At 41.0% G+C, this 14,105-nt stretch overlaps 1 protein-coding gene across 2 annotated transcripts in view; it reads right to left on the reverse strand.

Annotated features, from left to right (window-relative positions):
- LOC307040784 (venom factor-like) overlaps positions 1-14,105 on the reverse strand; it is a 40,741-nt gene that overhangs the window by 4,475 nt on the left and 22,161 nt on the right. For both annotated transcript variants that reach the window (XM_079683897.1, XM_079683898.1), the window contains 18 exons: positions 13,977-14,037; positions 11,980-12,063; positions 11,694-11,897; positions 11,251-11,326; positions 10,886-11,048; positions 9,785-9,892; positions 9,531-9,687; positions 5,790-5,953; positions 4,621-4,776; positions 4,348-4,407; positions 3,949-4,039; positions 3,758-3,809; positions 3,570-3,657; positions 3,051-3,140; positions 2,098-2,203; positions 1,609-1,698; positions 1,420-1,503; positions 149-229 (listed from right to left, as the gene is read on the reverse strand). In XM_079683897.1, the coding sequence (XP_079540023.1) occupies positions 149-229; positions 1,420-1,503; positions 1,609-1,698; positions 2,098-2,203; positions 3,051-3,140; positions 3,570-3,657; positions 3,758-3,809; positions 3,949-4,039; positions 4,348-4,407; positions 4,621-4,776; positions 5,790-5,953; positions 9,531-9,687; positions 9,785-9,892; positions 10,886-11,048; positions 11,251-11,326; positions 11,694-11,897; positions 11,980-12,063; positions 13,977-14,037 (1,915 nt within the window). The remainder of the gene's footprint in view (positions 1-148; positions 230-1,419; positions 1,504-1,608; positions 1,699-2,097; positions 2,204-3,050; positions 3,141-3,569; positions 3,658-3,757; positions 3,810-3,948; positions 4,040-4,347; positions 4,408-4,620; positions 4,777-5,789; positions 5,954-9,530; positions 9,688-9,784; positions 9,893-10,885; positions 11,049-11,250; positions 11,327-11,693; positions 11,898-11,979; positions 12,064-13,976; positions 14,038-14,105) is intronic.

Consider the following 14,105-nt stretch of genomic DNA (forward strand, 5'->3'; position numbering starts at 1 on the left):
GGGCGACTGATTGATATACAAATGTGTTTTGTAGGTGAAGTATTCCATTCAAGTATTTTACTGGGTAGATATCTTGTACTGGGGAAATTATGTTCTTACAATACCTTAATTTGACATACAATCTGTTAACCATAAACCACAGACTCACCCAGCTTGATAACTTTTGTGATCTCCATCTCGTATTTGTCGTAGTAACTCTGAGTCACACTCAGTACCTTCACCTGGAAAACTGAAGCACAAGAAACACACTATAAAAAATCAAAATCTTGCCAAGTATATTCGTCTAATATCTAGTCAGAATATGTCTTTACACCTGATATAAGATATAATAACTTCAGAAGTAACACTGCAGTGAGATATCGGGTCTTGAAAAAAAGTTGTATCTCAGATGAACACATATTTTTATACACATTTATTAGAAACTCACCAACTTACTTCAGAAAACTGAACACTTTTGAGTATTTGCAGCTTATATTGTAACACAGCATTTTCTGATTCTGGTCAAAAATAGTTCAAAATGAATTCTCCCAGATAATTACAAGATGTGCTTTATCTAAATATTCCATCTTATTTCAAGAAATCTTACCAAGCACATTGTCACTTGTTCTATTGGCAGATCTTTGGACTTATTCCAAGTGAAAACGGCTTTATTTTTTAACTTGTTTTTGGAGCAGCATTTTTTCCAGTGCAGGTGTAATTTCTTGTAGGTTATGTTCATGGTTTAGAGAGGATTGGTAATAATGTTTTGGTGGGGTCAAAACTTTCATGTCTACAAAAAATAACGCATCCTAATAAGAAAGTTAAAAAGGGTATGTCTATTTATATATACATTTCAAAATTATAATTATTATAATTCTGCAACAAATTCTACCAGCCAAAAATTAATTACTACAAATGTGTGGCTTGATAGTTTCAATCCTTTCATTTTATATTATGTTTGACCTATAGATGTGTTGGATTTAGCCTTCAACTACTCAAGAGCTATTGAAGCTCATTTTAAAACTATTTAAGATTACTATTGATTCTTTTTCACTGTATTTTTTAAAACATAATTCTACAATTAAAGTTACTGTTATCAATCAAGACATAATATTAAGATATTAAGGATTCACACAACATATTATAGGTGAAGTGATAACCGTTTCAAAAAGCTACGGTGATAATTTTATTTTGAGGTTTAATGCAGCATTCTTTTTATAAATATATAAATATATATTGGAAGGTTTTGACCACTTAAACTGGAATATTGTAAAAGCTGTGACTGGTGTTTGAAGGTAGAGACTTGAGACTTGTTGTGACCAATGTTAACCACAGTTGTGTGTGTGTGTGTGTGTGTGTGTGTGTGTGTGTGTGTGTGTGTGCGCGCGTGCGTGCGTGCGTGTGTGTGTGTGTGTGTGTGCGTGTGACAGTGTATCTCACCGTGGTGTAGAGTCGTGCAGGCAAACGTCTCTCTTTCTTTGTTCAGGAAGCTTTCACTTTCGCTCTTTGGGACGCAGCAGTCACCTGGAGATTATGAGCAAATGGAAACTCAAACAGGGAATTGTATTAACACACACCATGAACACTCAAAGGATCTGACGCCATGGTGCAGACTCGTTCACACTTCACCCTGTGTGCAGCGGCAGATGTTGGCTCTGCAGATCTGAGTGAGCTCCTCTCGGTCCTCCCTGGGAGAGTAGGTGTGAGTGCAGCGGTGATCTGACAGAGAGCAGAGACACAGCCTGTCAGCATCAAACTGAGAGATGCAATATTCACTTTTAATAGATCATTTAAAATTAATATACTGAGCATTGTCTGCAGTACATAGTCAATATGTGGCCTTTTCTTTAGTCTAACACTTTTCACATGCATTGGAACTTGACAAGATGATGAAAGTACATTAATTCAAAGTATTGTATTTGTACTTAACGTGAGTTTTCTAAGCGTTATGCTGCCTCACTAAGTTTCACAGGCACATATTGTGTTTATTTTACATTCCAAAATGTGCAATAACTTTATAGATTCTAAAAATCTTATAAAATGGATGTCTGAAAGAACAGAGGATGTATTCTGAGTTCTGCAGTAGTTGATTGTAATCTGTGCTGGTCAGGATGTTACCTGGGTTGTAATACTCGTAGACGGTGACTGAGGACGGCTGCAGGAGGCCCACTTTGAACCTCTGCTGCAGCCTAAAGATCAGGATCTCTGGCTCTTTGTGAGACACCTGGCACGAGGAGAGAGCAGGAGAAAGATAATTTAGTGCAACAGAGAAGATACACAAACATTAGAGACAAGTTAGCAAGCTTAAGCTCCAAAGAGTTGATTTACTGACTTTTCGGTATAAGAGATCTGTCTACAGTTCTAATAATAACTTGCTTTGGGTTTTGATTATCCAGATAACTCAATAAACCTACTTCTAAGAAAGGGCACATACACATTGAAATGTACTGATGGAAAAACTGACTAGATGTTGAAATGGGATGTACAAAAAAGAGAGTCTTAAGATGTTCTACCTGGTGCAATGCTTTGGTAACACAACAGGTCATAGGTTTTGATATCGATTAGCCATAGCTGTTTTTAGCTCAATCTATGTTAATGAATTGTGTGTGTGTGTGTGTGTGTGTGTGTGTGTGTGTGTGTGTGTGTGTGTGTGTGTGTGTGTGTGTGTGTGTGTGTGTGTGTGTGTGTGTGTGTGTGTGTGTGTGTGTGTGTGTGTGTGTGTGTGTGTGTGTGTGTGTGTGTGTGTGTGTGTGTGTGTGTGAATAAAATGAGCATTATCTACAGTACATAGATAACTCAGTAAACCTACTTCTAAGAAAGGGCACATACACATTGAAATGTACTGATGGAAAAACTGACTTAAAGAGAGAAGGTTTTTTGTGCTGTGTAAAATATTGAATTTCCTCACATCTAAAGTTCTGTATAAACGTCTTCCTCTGGGTTTAACTAAGCAACATTATCCATAATATTCAGTTACCTGCTTCTTGGAATCACATATTGTTATTATTGACGCTGTTTTTATGTGAGGACAGCTTTAAATGTACAAAAACTCTCTTTCTTTGCAAACAAACCTTGAACAGGTGGAGGATCAGAGAGCCTCTGTCACTCAGGTTATCAACGATCTTGAAGTCATTGATGTAATGGTCCACGGAGTTTGACAACTGGACAAAAACACACAGAGTTAGAGTTAGAAAACCAGGCCTCTCATAGTATCACGTATTATCTTCTTAAAGGGATTGATTGAGATTTTGCTCTGAAACATTTTAGGTACTGCATCAAGTGACATATTTCACCTTAAAATGTATCCTCTGTTATCTGTGAGTTAAGACATGTAAATAACCCCAAGAATGACTGACCGGTAAAACAAATGTAATAAATAACCATTCAAACTAACTATGTTCGTACGTATATATGTGGTCTCTTGTGAACATGGGAGATTACTATTTATGTCAGACACATCACTTCATGTTTTTCCAAGTTATAAGCAAAAAACTCTGCATTGAAATTATTAAGCATCTCTTTTTCTAAGAATGCTTCATATTTGGAAATACACTCAACACTTTAAACTGGATGGTCTGAAGGCAGCTTACCATCTCCAGGTCGGAGTTTTCTGGAGTGAAGCCGGTGGGCAGACTGATATCCAGAACCACCATCCGGACATCTCTGGGTCCTAAAGCCCTGTGGGGGAGAAACAAACCAATCAAAGGGTAATTCGTGTTTTGTTCAACTTGTTTAATTTGAGCAGAGGTGAGAAGGAGAAGACGTTACAAAAACTCACCTCACTTTGATGGTGATCTGGTAGGACTTCTCTACATCTGCTGGAGGTTTTTCTGGGACAGGATATAAACAAAACATTTGATGGTCTGAGGTTGGGTTGCCTAGTAGTGGGTTTGTGTGTACCTGATAATATACTGCATTTGGGTATGCTACAGTATGTTGTTTTATTGAATTGAAAATATATTGAGTTACCGCTGGACTCTTCGATGTTGACTTTGAGCTCAAAATCTTTGCAGGGCATTTTCTCATCGACCTCATGCAGCTGGTTGTAATAAGTCACAACCTGGGGAAACACAAGGAAAACAAAAGTTACAAATAATACAAAATGGAAAAAGGAAAAGAAGGATAATTTGAAATTAAATCCTTCTGTATTTCTGTATTGTGTTTGGCAGTTTTGGCCATGTGATTGTACCAATGATTACATTCATCGTGTTGCAGTTTTAAAGTTTTAATTGTATTGTATTTCCTTTTTATCACCACTGTAAAGTGTCTTTGAGCACCTGAAAAGGCACTTAGAATTTAAATGTTTTATTATTGATTATACATATGGGATTCTATGTTTAAAATAACATAATAAAATGTGATCATAACCTCCAGTATTCCCTGTCCATTCCCTCGAGCCTCCACTTCCAAATCCAGACCAGCAGGCAGCTACGGTAAAAGAGCACAGAAGAAGAAATGTGAAGTTCATGAAAAATACATCTCTTGTTTTTGCCACTGGTGCACCCAAATCCTAAAAGGTCCTCAAATGTGATTAACATGAACTGTGAGCCGTGTTAAACATCAACAGAGAACACCCTGATACACTCAGTTTCTTCTACTCGTGAACCTTCCTGGTTTAACATGTAGTTTCATGTCTCTCACCCTGGAGGAGCGAGCAGCGTAGGAATTCTCGGAGTTGAAATGGTAACGGATTTCCCTTCGTCCTCTCATCTTGACGTCCACGTCCAGAATGAGGTCAGCAGGAGGAGGTTTGTGGATCAGGTACTCAGACAGAGCCTGCAGCACCACCATGGTGGACTGGGACAGGATAGAGAAGAGAGGAATTGAATTAGACGAATGTTCCACATTTGGAGTAACGACATCTTCTAACATTGATAAATACAATTTTCTTATGTTATTTTGTAATCATTAGTGTTGGATATTTCAGTGAGTGAGAAACCCAAAACCAATAAGTGTTGGTCACTTCATTTGATTTTTGTATTCTTTTACTTTTAGAAGATATTTACTTTAAGATACCTCATACAAAAATGGCCATCATATTATTCACCAAGCAGAGTGAAGTCTAAAATCAAAACACTCAATCTGATCTTGTTTGTTGGGTCACAGTGGTCGAAGGGAGCTCAGGATATTTACTCAAGCACTGAACTTAAGTACAATCTCTAGGTATATTTGCTTGACTTCATACTTCTACTCCAATAAATCTTGAAGACTTTTTTAATACTATTGTTAAGCAAATAGGTTTGATAAACTTCATTGAACCCTTGTTGAAACTCACAAACTACCCAGCAGTAAAGGTTGTAAAAAATAACCCCAACGATCAAAACCATGAAGATTATAATCCTCTGTTTTTGTGATTTGTGTCCGTTTTTAAAAGGTGTTGATTCAGCTGTAGGAATTTGGTGGCTCTGTTTTATTTTGCTGTTGGCGTATTTAGAATTATCCAGAGAGGTGTTTCTCTTATTTCTCAATGGATATTAAAGTTATTGAAGTGAGTATTTTTGAATATATTGATTGTCGGGCTTTTTATTTATGTCTTAAATGTGTGCATATGTGGAAAAATGTGTCTGTTGATATATATAGCCTATATATATATATTCTTTTTTAAATATATATTTGTTATTGTACTCGGGATTGTGGGAAACTTGATCTCTCTGTCTGTACACACAAACTGAAAGATTGACAATAAAGTTGACTTGATATAAATGAGCAAGGCAAAATAAACTGGATGCAGTTATCAAAGACCGGAGCAGATCAATTAAGCGGAACAAGAAATTGGATTTGCAGATCACACCAAACTCTCCTGCTGTTACCTGAGTGGAGCCGAAGCCTCCTCCTCTCCTCCGCTGGCTGTTCAGCCATTTAAACGGCGCTGCAGCTTCCTCCATGCGTCCCAGCTTGACAAGAGCCAGCAGGGCGTAGCCGGTCCCCTCCAAGGAGAACAAGGTGTTCTTACTGTCGAGCCAGTGGCTGCCACCTGCCGGAGACAGGACACAGTGGAGAGTTCAGATCAGAAGCACTTCAGCTTAGCTTTAAAGCTCTCGTATTACACTTTTTGTCATCAATATATCACAGGTCTCAGATATATACAGAGCCTGTCTCTGATTGGCTGAAACACCAAACAGATCATTGCAGCATTACCCATAATCCCCTCTGTTTCAGCCCTGTTTCCAAAGTGCTGATTCTCTATATGTTACTTCAGATGAAAATATGGAGCCCCTCCCCACGCCCCTCTGAGAGACATTTGGTTAGAAAGAACACAATGGTGCTCTAGGAGGAGATTCAGGTGATAAGGGGGGGGGGGGGGGGGGTTACCTTAGTTGGTGATTGGCTAATGGTTACACAAGACAAATCATCGTTATGACATCATAAAGTATGATGGTCCCCTCCTCTTCTCCTGGTCCCCTCCTCTTCTCCCTGTACACAAACTCGCTCGGGTCTGTCATTAGCCCGCATGGTTTTTCATACCACTGCTACGCTGACGACACCCAACTAATTCTGTCCTTTCCCCGCTCAGAGACCCAGGTCGTCGCACGCATCTCTGCTTGCCTAGCAGACATCTCTCGGTGGATGTCTGCTCATCACCTCAAGCTCAACCTTGACAAGACTGAACTGCTTTTCCTTCCGGGAAAAGATTGTCCCACTCTTGACCTAACAATCAACATCGGCACCTCTGTTGTTTCCCCGACTCAGACGGCAAGGAATCTGGGTGTGGTCCTAGATAACAAACTGTCCTTCACTGCAAACATCGCTGCTACAACCCGCTGCTGCAGATACACGCTTTACAACATCAGGAGGATACGTCCCCAGCTGACCCAGACATCAGCGCAGATTCTGGTCCAGGCTCTCGTCATCTCACGCCTAGACTACTGCAACTCCCTCCTGGCTGGTCTACCTGCATGTGCCATCCGACCTCTGCAGCTCATCCAGAATGCAGCGGCTCGTCTGGTCTTCAACCTTCCCAAATTCTCCCACACCACACCGCTCCTCCGCTCCCTTCACTGGCTTCCAGTAACTGCTAGAATCCACTTCAAGACACTGGTACTTGCGTACCATGCTGTGAATGGATCTGGCCCTTCCTACATCCAGGACATGGTTAAACCGTACACCCCAGCACGTGCACTCCGCTCTGCATCAGCCAAACAGCTCGCTGCACCCGCACTGCGAGGGGGACCCAAGTTCCCGTCAGCAAAAACACGTGGGTTTGCTATCCTGGCTCCAAAATGGTGGAATGAGCTCCCCATTGAAATCAGGACAGCAGATAGCTTACACATCTTCCGACGCAAACTGAAAACTCATCTCTTTGGACTCCACTTCGAGCGATAGAATTACTAACAAAGCACTTATATACGAATAAAGGGCTGGCTTTCTAAATGCCAGTTGAGTAGCACTTGAAATGTTTGGCTCTATGAAACCTGATGTACTTATATGATTCTGTTTTCTTAAAGGTTGTATCTTCCTGGTCGAATGCACTTATTGTAAGTCGCTTTGGATAAAAGCGTCAGCTAAATGCAATGTAATGTAATGTAATGTAAAGTGGCCAAAATAATATTAGCTCATTTTCAGACAGGTTTTGTCCGCTCTTTACTCAGAGAGGACACATGTTTATGTATAAAAGACATGAAAAAGTGGATCTTGAACAATATATGACCTTTAATATATATTTTTGTGTTTAAGCTGTGAGACCCCAAGCCTGTTTTTCAGGTCTCAAGCTCGAAAATGACATTTCCAGTACAAATTACCATAACTACACTTCTAAAAGGGGAAAATGAATAATCTTTTTTCTCAAAGTAATGATAAACCTGTGAGTTGGATGTAGAAGAGTCAGAATCAGTATCGATGTTTTTTATTTTAAAGAAATTCTGATTGAACATAGTAAAAAACTGTAAATGATAGTGTCCGTCCAACAATTATTTTTTACTTATAGTGAAAACTACCCTTGGATGATGGTAAGGTAGACTAAAAGCTTTACGAATCCAAAGTACAACATATAATAAGTACCCTGTATCAAGATTGATGCAAAACAAGTGACATTTGACCTTTTTAGAGAGGTTTAGCAAAAGAAACTCCACCTCTGGGGTGATTTGGGTGGAAATGTTTTTTTTTGCCGTATCTCTGGAACCCATTGGTCGATTTTGGTGATTGACATCTCTTTTGAACCGTTAGAGCCAATAGAATCGAAGGGGAATTTCCACATTCACACATTAACAAAAAAAAGTGGGGGCTTCGCACATGCAGTTTTGCCCAGAGCGAACCTGTCTCACGCTCTGACATCTGAAAATGGAAAAGTAGGTCCATTGCTTATGGACGATCAGAAATCCTTTCAAAGTGACACAGACACATTGGATGAATGTATGGATTAACCTTCAGCGGCGTTTTTATCGTTTTAATGCCATTGAAGACAACTTTTGATCAGACAACAACAAACGTAAGAGATATTGCCGTACCTAGCGCCAAGAGTTATGATGTCTGTTTTTGTTTATTATGTCGCGAGTTCTTATCATAGAGTGATGATGTAGGTAGCTATCGATTCTGTGTCTTCTCACGATCTAATCAATGGGTTGGATTTTCAGTTACGATAAGTAATAAGGGCGTTATGAGTGAGTTTCTGTGCACACACCGTTAGCATTCTTTCGCTCGTGGCTAATTCATAGGCTGAGCATTAGCTTTGTGGTTTTTAAAAAGAAAAATGATCATTTAGCTGAGTTTCTTCCCGTTATATGGATATAAAACATTCATAGTTTATTAAATATTAAGAAGCCGGGTCGATGGGGTTCAACAGGTTAAGGAGAGATCACACTTGACGAAGATACCAATGGAATTGGTTGATTGAAGTAGTAACTTAACTTTGTTGCAAACTACAATGGGCAGAATATGAGATAAAAGGCCCAATAGGCAATGTACACCTACTGCATGTGCAAAGCCTTTTTTTGTGGTTGTTCTATGTCTGTCTATAGTTGTTATACATTTCTCTGTGTGGTTTTATGTATTTTTCTGACTGTTTTGTGTCTTTTAGTAGTTGTTTTATGTGTCGTTATGGTTATTTTACTGGTCTGTATGTTTCTGAATGAGTAAAATGTTGTTATGGCTGTAAAGTGGTCGGCTCCAGGGTAAGGGTTAGTACTGTTCTAGTGATATTTCCTTAAGTGTCACAAATGAAGGGGTTTGGAGCCAAACTAAAAAAACACAACAGAGATACTCTTAGCTTTAATTAGCTGAAGCTGATCACAAAAACTTTAAAACTGTACACAGTGGGAAAAGGTAAGGTAGTAAAAACTAAAGGAAAACTGTTTGCATTCAAGCATATACACACACAGGACCAAATAAACATAAAGACACAGCTGGAGAGGGTCGGCAAAAGGAGAAGGGCATCAGGTGATTAGAGACGGGTGGATAGGATCCGTGAAGGTCAGACAATCACAAATAGAGGGAACACACAAAGACACACGAAGAGAGAACCTTTGAGAATTAAGACAGGACACACAAAGACGGATCATGACAATAGATAACATTATCCGTACTGTAAGTGTAACATGTGTGAGTGTATGAGCTACCTGGAGCTGCAGCCCTGAGTAAAGATTGTGTCGGGTTGTAGTTTTGATCTTTCCCCAGCAGAGCCAGTGCGTAGGAGGCGATGGCCACAGTGTACGGCCTCCTGCCCGGCGTCACCAGCGCTCTCTTCAGGTATTCAGCTGTCTTTCTGATAACTACCTGCAGCAGACAGACGCGGTTGTACATATTTGTAAGTGCTCCACAGGAAACAGACAACAGGGAACCAACTCTGCAGAAATGTTTCAGTGTGAGTTACCTTTACTCTTGAACTAACGCAGCTGATCCCGGCATGCTTGGCCTCGGCGAGTGCTATCAGGACGAAGGCGGTCAGGGTCGTCTCGGGGTCATCTCCACGAAGACCGCCCTGGAGACAGAGTAATAGAATAGAATAAGTAGAGAACCTAGATACAATGGGTTTTGATTTTTAATCTATCTGGTAGGAGGTTTGTCTTGTTCTGACAATCATTAACTTTAATTTAAAGGTTACAAAACAAAAGGACAACGAGGAGGGAGATAAGAACGAAAAACCTGTGGATAGAGATTACATCAATTATCAAAAGGGTGACGGAGTCCCAGTTCCAAACCGACCCCTATACACTCCAACTTCATCTGTCATCACACACCATACTTGCCAACCTTTAGACCTCAGAAATCCGGAGCATTTAAAAATGCAAAATTGGGGGGGGGGTGGGGGGGGGGGGGGTGCTAGTGGATCGCCGGAGCTGCTAGATTAACATTAACATGCTTATTGTAGTTGTAAGTGCACTGCCTTGCGGCCTGTAGCACCGTCCTTGATGGAGCATATGTGTGGGCTGGACCTTTATTTTACAGGAAAGGAGTGAGCAGAGAGTAGAGTAGTTGTCGATTCTTGTTCTGTTTTCTGTGAATATCTGCCTCACCCTCTCAGACTTTGAGTTGCGCGCGCTACTAAAGAGACGTGTTACCATGGAAACCAAACAATGGTGTAGCTGTATTAAAGTCCGAGTGGAAACAGTCGTGTGTAAATCTGATTTTGTCAGAAATCGGGAGAAATGCGGGAGAAATATGACCCCGGGAGGAAACCGGGAGAGGGCAATGAAATCGGGAGTCTCCCGCGAAAATCGGGAGGGTTGGCAAATATGTCACACACACAGCTGAATGAGGCTTCTCTCTAAGGTGTAGGGCATATAGCAGCACACTGTGGGACAAACTCCCCTCCACCCGGCAGAAAGAGGACTGTTGTAAAAGTTGTTAAGCGGTTAAAACACTTTTTAATACAACTGCAAAAATCTTTAGTCCCAAACGATGTGGAAGTAGGGGATACGGTGTAATGGTCGGTTTGGAATTAGACCATGGTGTATTTTTAAGTGTGCCTTACAGTCATGGTGGTGCTGTACACTGGGTTGTCCTCTACGAAGTTCCCCAAAGACATCTTGTGTTTGTTGTTGACCAGGTAGAGCAGGGGTTCACACACTTGCTGCTCGTTGATACCAACGATGGAGTGAGCCATGGAGAAAACTTTCACCACGTACGCTGTGACCCTGAAAGTCAGGTGGATAGTGATTAGCCCTCATTTGGTCACTTGTAAACCCACGTTTTTAATCTTATCAACAGTATTTAATGGATACAAGAACCTTTCATATTTTATAGATCTCTAAATATCTTATGCCGGTCAGTCCACAGAGAAGTGCACATTTGAGAGAGTTTGAAGTAAATATGTAAAATATAAAATCTTGAGAGTACCATGTACTTGCGCCTTCCCTCGTGTAGGGGGGATAAGAGCCGTCACTCTTTCTGTACGCCAGCTGGTTCTCATAGCCTGGAAACAACATGGAATAAATTAAAGATGTGATGTGAAGGATAGTGGTCAAAACAAAGCATGTTCTAAAATCATCAATCATACATCTAGCTAACTAGCTAACTCGATCTGTCCACAAATGCTGCAGTTTATCCATCAACCATCCTGATTTTCTATAGCTGTATCGCCATTAATTTACTAGATACCCATCTATTCATCCATCCATCTATGGATGTAGATATAGATATAGATAACCATGGATATAGAACATGATCCATCTATATCCATGGCATTTGAATTACCATCAATCATCAATTTTACTTTTCTTTACATGTTCTGGATTCATCCATCTCTCATTCCTCCACGTGTGTCCTTCCCTCTCTCTCACCTCTCCTGATGTAGCGGAGAGCCTCGGCTTTGCGCTGCACCCCGACACTCTCCCAGCTGTTGGTGGTCTCCAGGTAGAGGGTGGCGATGAGCGGTAGAGTGATGCTGGCCAAGTTCTGCTCCACACAGCCGCCGGGCATCCTGATCAGGGAGGCCAGAGAGTCCTCGCTGATGGAGTTATCAATGCTGTCTGCCAACACGTTGCCTGGAGGGGAGAGGAGGAGTCAGGAAAGGGAGAATTATACGTTCATTTCTTGACCTTAATCGCCTCTCTCACATTGACTTACCTCTGACATTGATGAACGTCTCCGGTGCAGAGTTTGGCACAACTGAGTCCAGGTTGACCGTAGGCACACTAACCGTCTGAGTTCCTGTCGTGGACAGAAACAGAGAGAAACATTTAACACTCCATGATTTAAAACCAGAACCTAAAGAGGTCCACTCCTTTCATGATGAAGACACCAATATGTGGTTAATTAAATCATTTCAGGTTAGGTATTTTAGTTTTATTTCTGAAAGAACACGTCCACTAGTTTATGTCATGGTTTTGGATTTATGTTTTTCCACCTTTTATTGAAATGTTTTCCTCCTTGTGTCTTGTCTGGTCCTACTTCCTGTGTTTGCCTTCCTGTCTTTAGCTTCCCTCCTGTGCCTGACTGTCTCGATAGGCTTGTTTGAGACAAGCGAGACCTGCGCAGACCTGCACAATTTCGATCAACGTATTGCTCGTGCGTTGCATGATGGTTAGTCATTTTGTCCGACTTGCTCTTGAGGCTCGCTCACATGAGACGTTGAAATCTCGCGGGACAAAGACGCCCGCAGCCTTGAGAGCGAGGCGCGGCGAGGCGGCGCAGTTCCTCTCCACGGGCTGCGGAAGTGAAATGCTTGATGGGAAACGACTCGCTGGTATCTCGAGCTGAGTGCTCATTGGTGGTTTTTACCACGTGCTGCTGATTGAAACTCTCCAATTGGCTCGGCAAAAGTTTGTTGTTGTTTTGTGTCAGTTTTACGTCGCCCCCTCCATTAACATTTTTCATCATTGTTCCACAATGTTTATCCTCATGAAATTAATATCTATATAGGTTATACTATACTTGCACTGCTTACCGTTTTCATACTTTATATATCTTAGCATATTCATACACACTGTTCATACTGCTCACAGGCTGCTGTGTATATCTAGTGTATTCATACCCCTCCTCACTGTTTATTCATCATTCAATTCATTCTATCTTTTATTCTGTAGATTGAGTACATTACTTTTCACTTTACTGCTTCTGGCACTCCTGGTTAGAAGCTAAACTGCATTTCGTTGTCTCAGTACCTGTAATATGTGCAATAACAATAAAGTTGAATCTAATCTTGAGCAGGAACAAATGTATTTACTTAGTACATATCTGACATTAACGATTAAACACATTTGTGCATTCTTTATAAATGCAAACCGAGTCAAGCCGACTCCGGAGGTGGCGGTATGCACCTTAAAGTTGTTTGCAATCCGCCAAAAAACCGAGAGAAGAAGAAGAAAAGGCAAAGCAGCATAAGAAGAAGAAGAAGAAGAAGAAGAAGAAGAAGAAGAAGAAGAAGAAGACGAAGGCGAAGGCGAAGGCGAAGGCGAAGGCGAAGAAGAAGAAGAAGCCGACTCGGAGCTGTCCGACTTCAGGCGAGCTTTTTGAGACCTCCCCCGGCTGCGATCGGCTATTCTCGTCTACTTTCGAGGCGAGCCGCAACGCGTCTCAAACAAGCCTATTGTGTTCACCTGTTGCCCTTGTGTTTCTGCCTCCCCTGCCCAGCTGTGTCTTGTCCTGTGATTACCCTCCTGTGTATTTAGTCTTGTCTCCCCCTTTGCTCCATGTACGGTCGTCGTATTTTTGTCCTGTCTGCCCATGCTAGTAAGGTTGTTCATGTTTGTCTTGTTACCCGGTCTTATTAATGTTTAGTTGTTTCTTGTTTTTCTTTGCATCAGCTTTTTTTCAATAAAGCCCACTTTTTGTTATTTCTTATTACCTCATTTGAGTCCTGCCTTACCCCAAACCCTGGCAGTTTAAACTTGATGCCAACAAACACAAAATAGGAGAAATACTGTTTAAAACAATAAGTAAATGGATGAAGGGAAAAGGTTATAATTTGTCACTCGGCCAACAACAAAACACTAGAGGCTGAATCAACTCATTTTGAGTAGAGCTCACCCTTGCACCCATCACCATTGCACTCATGGTGCAAACATGAAGTGTCATTCAACATGCGGTTGAAAATATTTGATGCATCGCTGCAATCTCCTTACCTCCCTCAGCCGACGGGTTCAACACTGCACTCCAAACTTCAGTCTTCTGGACTCCATCCATCTGTTTCGGAAAAGGAAACAGTTTTAGAAAAAACTTCCTGGCTTCCTGTTAACACCGTGATTAAACTG

Source organism: Notothenia rossii (genome assembly GCF_949606895.1).
Source record: "Notothenia rossii genome assembly, chromosome: 1".
Classification (NCBI taxonomy): Eukaryota; Metazoa; Chordata; class Actinopteri; order Perciformes; family Nototheniidae; genus Notothenia; species Notothenia rossii.